The 3,674-nt window shown below is 49.5% G+C and overlaps 1 protein-coding gene across 1 annotated transcript in view; it reads right to left on the bottom strand.

Moving 5' to 3' along the window:
- Positions 1–316: 316 nt before the first annotated feature.
- Positions 317–3,674, bottom strand: part of LOC104494556 (tetratricopeptide repeat protein 9A) — a gene marked incomplete at its 5' end in the record, with an annotated part of 5,717 nt that continues 2,359 nt past the window's right edge. The window contains one exon of the mRNA XM_010137409.1: positions 317–682. Coding sequence (XP_010135711.1) covers positions 603–682 — 80 coding nt within the window. The remainder of the gene's footprint in view (positions 683–3,674) is intronic.

Genomic DNA, 3,674 nt, shown 5'->3' with positions numbered 1-3,674 from the left:
GCTTTCACAGTCCATTCAGCATTCTGTGGTAGCCCACAGCCTTCTCCTTCGGCACCAGGACAGCTCTGTGGGGCGCTCATAGGGTGCTCTGTGCTTTCTTTAAGAGGATGTTTAGAAACAGTTTTCACTGGCATTAGACTGGGAGCATGTAAGCTCTCACTGGAGACCGGTAACACACACTGGAGAAGCAGGCAGAGAGAACGGATCGTAAAAAGGCTTTTGCTTTCCCCTGTGAAATGGCCAGTGGCTCTCTTCGTTTCTTAGCTCTTCCAAGCTCCAGCGATCACTCAGAGCAGAAACTGTCTCCAACTTGCCTGGTCCCCCAGCATTGCCTGCTCCAGGTGTGTGACGCTGTCTTGGAACAAGGCTGGCTGTAGCTGTTGTGCTCTCCTGCCACAGGGAAGGGGTGTTACCATAGTTGGCAAGAGCCATATCCAGTGTCTAAGTCTCTTTTTTTTCAAAACTGGGATTCAGTGAAGAACAAGGGAGAGTGGATGGATGAGGAGATGAGGATGAGGCAGAACAAACAGGAAAATCCACCAAACGAGCTTCTAGGAAAGAAATGTTCCCCCTTGGGTACTTCAGCTGAAGTGGCTTCATTTTCACAAGGCTTCTTTCTCTCTCTGGGAACATCTGCTGAGCTTCATCTCTGTCAGCTGGATATATCGTATAACATTGGTATCTGCAGGAAAAGAGCACACACATACACAAACGGTGGTTACAACTCCCTGTGGAAGACAGACACACTGCACCATCACCTCTGGTGCATCGCCTGGGGAGCAACACGCCTCCAGTGCTGCCTGCAGGAAGAGCAGCAGCTGGAAGGGGCTCCGGACCAAACCCTGCAGCTTTGGGTTTGGGCAACCTGGTCTGATTTGTGCTCATCATCTCTGCTGCTCATGATCTTGCTTCTTCTAGTTTTTACCTTCTCCCTGTTTCCTCTTTGTCAGCACCGTTGAATTTGCACAGTTGAAACTCTCCAGGTCATCCTTGCCTGTTCTTCTGGAACAGCACCTCTATGGGCTTCCCCTTCCTCAGTGTCTGCATGCAAGTCCCTAAAGGCATTTTATGTACAGTTATGCTCCACCTTTTGCCTTCCTAATCCTTCTACAGCCTATTTCACTCTTCTCACATTTTTCCATTATGAGTTGAATACTTCACATTCTGTTTGTACCTTTGCTCTCCTTAAATTTTATATTTGGAAGACGTTCCACCATGGCACTCTATATGCATTACCGACATGTGCTGTGTGCTGCCTGCTGCCTCGTCTACCCTGTCTGATGAAGTTTCAGGGGCAGAGAACCACTGATTCACCCCCAGAGAGCTGTGAGATCCCAGCACTATGCAGCTGGTAAGCCCCTTCTTATTCCTTCCAGTGTTTCAGTGCCTGAACACAGCACACAGTACACGTGAGTTTTGTTTTATGTCCTAGCCTCAGCAGTGAGGGAACCTCTTCACCCTGAAGCACAGGTTGATCTAAATGGTTATGTGTCTCAAGACAGACCCCATGATTCTGCAGTCATAATCATTTCTCAAACCATGCTGATTTACTATCATGAGGGTGACTTCCCACACACGTGGCACCCACATAGTGGCAAAACCCATGTGGTATCAGAAGCAAGCAAGAAAAAAATAGCCATTTTCACTTATGTCTTGATTGAAACATGGTTCTTCACTCACAGCCTTACTCAAACAGCCAACCAGGCCCAGCTTAGTTCATTTAAGTTATTAGATAGATCCTCAGAAACCAATCCGAATGGACTGCAGTCCACAGTCAGAGGGTCATCTTGTTTCTTCTTCATCCAAACAGCAATGATGTGCTCTACACCACACAGGGAAATGAGAAGTGCTTGAGCTTTTGAAGAGATGAACGAATTACTGCTAACATGTCCAGCACCAGCAAGTGTGGGTATTGCAGGAGTGGATGCAAATTTTCCTTTAAACATGAAAAAAGCATATCTTTGCTGTGCCCTCAGCCAGAGCCAAACCAGTGGGAGATGGATTGACTTCCCTTCACACAGAACTCTCCACAAACATGCCATGGGGTGGCAGTAGGCTGTGGCAATGCTGTTGTGACTTCTCAGGTTGTCTCTGGTTAAGGTGGATCTCCCTACTGAGTCTTCTGCAGGTGCAACTGCATCATCCTAGTCAGTCCAGAGGGTGGGATTCAGCAGTTAAGTTACTTACCCTGTCTGGGGCATTCTTAATGAGCCAAGAAGTTCTGCTGCTGCTTGTGTTAGACAAGGTCCACCAGCATCTTGGGCTGTTCATGCACCAGCATTTCATACCAGCCCAGCAAATTTTAAAGCAGCTTTTCAACAACAGAATTGGGTTCAGTTGTGCAGCCTCCCACACCGAAGTAATTCAGTTGAGGGGGTAGCCCTGAATCTTAGGCCTAAAACAAAATCAGTGCATGTGGCAGGCAGGTGGCTAATAAACTCTCAGCAGTGAAAGGGCAGAGCACACAGCCAGGCCAGAGCCCTGCTGTGCTGCCCTCACCACGCTGCATCCTCTCTGCTCTGCACCCTTCTAGGCTGGGAGGGACCACGGTTCGGGTGCTGTGCCCCTGCTGCTGCGGTTCACACCGTGCACATCTGCCAGGCGCGGGCGGTAAGTGATAACATGCATAGGTGTGTTAGCAGATCACACCTGCCTGGGCCTGCAGGGACTTGGCGTCTGGATGAGGGGGTGGGGGTAGGGGTAGGCTCAGGCTCAGGGTATGACTGGGCAATGAAAGGCTGTCAGCTCCCTTTGGCTCGCAGTAAGGCAGCTCGCTGCTGATGGCACAACTTCACTCACCTGGGAGGTTTCCACACGCCTGGGAAGCTGGAGGCAAAGTAAGGTGTACTCTGATAGAGGGTGGGAGATACTCTCATTGAGAGCGAGTTACAAATCTCGTGGGCAGGTTTTGGCATGTTTTGCTTCCTTTTTGAGGGACGTGATTTTACCAAAGAGAAATAATGAGAGCAGCACTCTATTTACAGAAATGGAACCCTGTCTTTGTCAAATCTTTTCCCTCAGATATTATTGCACCATACTAGCTCTGCCTACAGAAGTATTTCGAAGCTACACGTAAATATTAATGAAGAAAAGACTCTATCTCTCTGTGAGGAAGAAGTGATCTCCTGCTGATGTGGAAATAACAGGTAAGGACAATTCAGATGAGGGGTCAGACCCATACAAAGAGATGCTGGCAAAGCTGCAATGAGAATGTGTCTCCTAGCTCTTGGGACTGTGCTCGTGTCCTTGTGCAGACTGGCTTCCCGATGTTTCAGAGGTCATTTCTGCTTCTCCCTGTAGCTTCAGAGCCCGGTTGCTTATCTGTGATGTGGCACTGTGGCCTGGGTTTTGTTCCCAGGGCTTCTGAGTTACGGAATACAGCTCCTAAGCTCAGCCATGGGCCTGCCCCACGCAGCATGGGGCATCTGGCTTGTATGGGCAGTCTGTGTGATGTCTGATCACGAGATTTCAGCGCAGGGCCAGCAGAGACCAACTGTGGGCCAGCTGATGGTGGTCTGCTCTCAATCCCAGTCAGAACCTACCTTGATGATGTGGCCCCAGCAGTGGGGAACTGCTGCACAAGGCTTGAAGGTGAGGTGTAGGTTTGGCAGCCCACGCTACACCAGTCTCTGGACACAGAGTTCATGCAGGGCTTCACGCATCTTAGCAGCTCT

This window comes from Buceros rhinoceros, unplaced genomic scaffold, assembly GCF_000710305.1.
Source record: "Buceros rhinoceros silvestris isolate BGI_N320 unplaced genomic scaffold, ASM71030v1 scaffold41965, whole genome shotgun sequence".
Lineage (NCBI taxonomy): Eukaryota > Metazoa > Chordata > Aves > Bucerotiformes > Bucerotidae > Buceros > Buceros rhinoceros.
The sequence above is the reverse complement of the archived record's forward strand: the minus strand, read 5'-3'. Positions and strand labels throughout refer to the sequence as shown.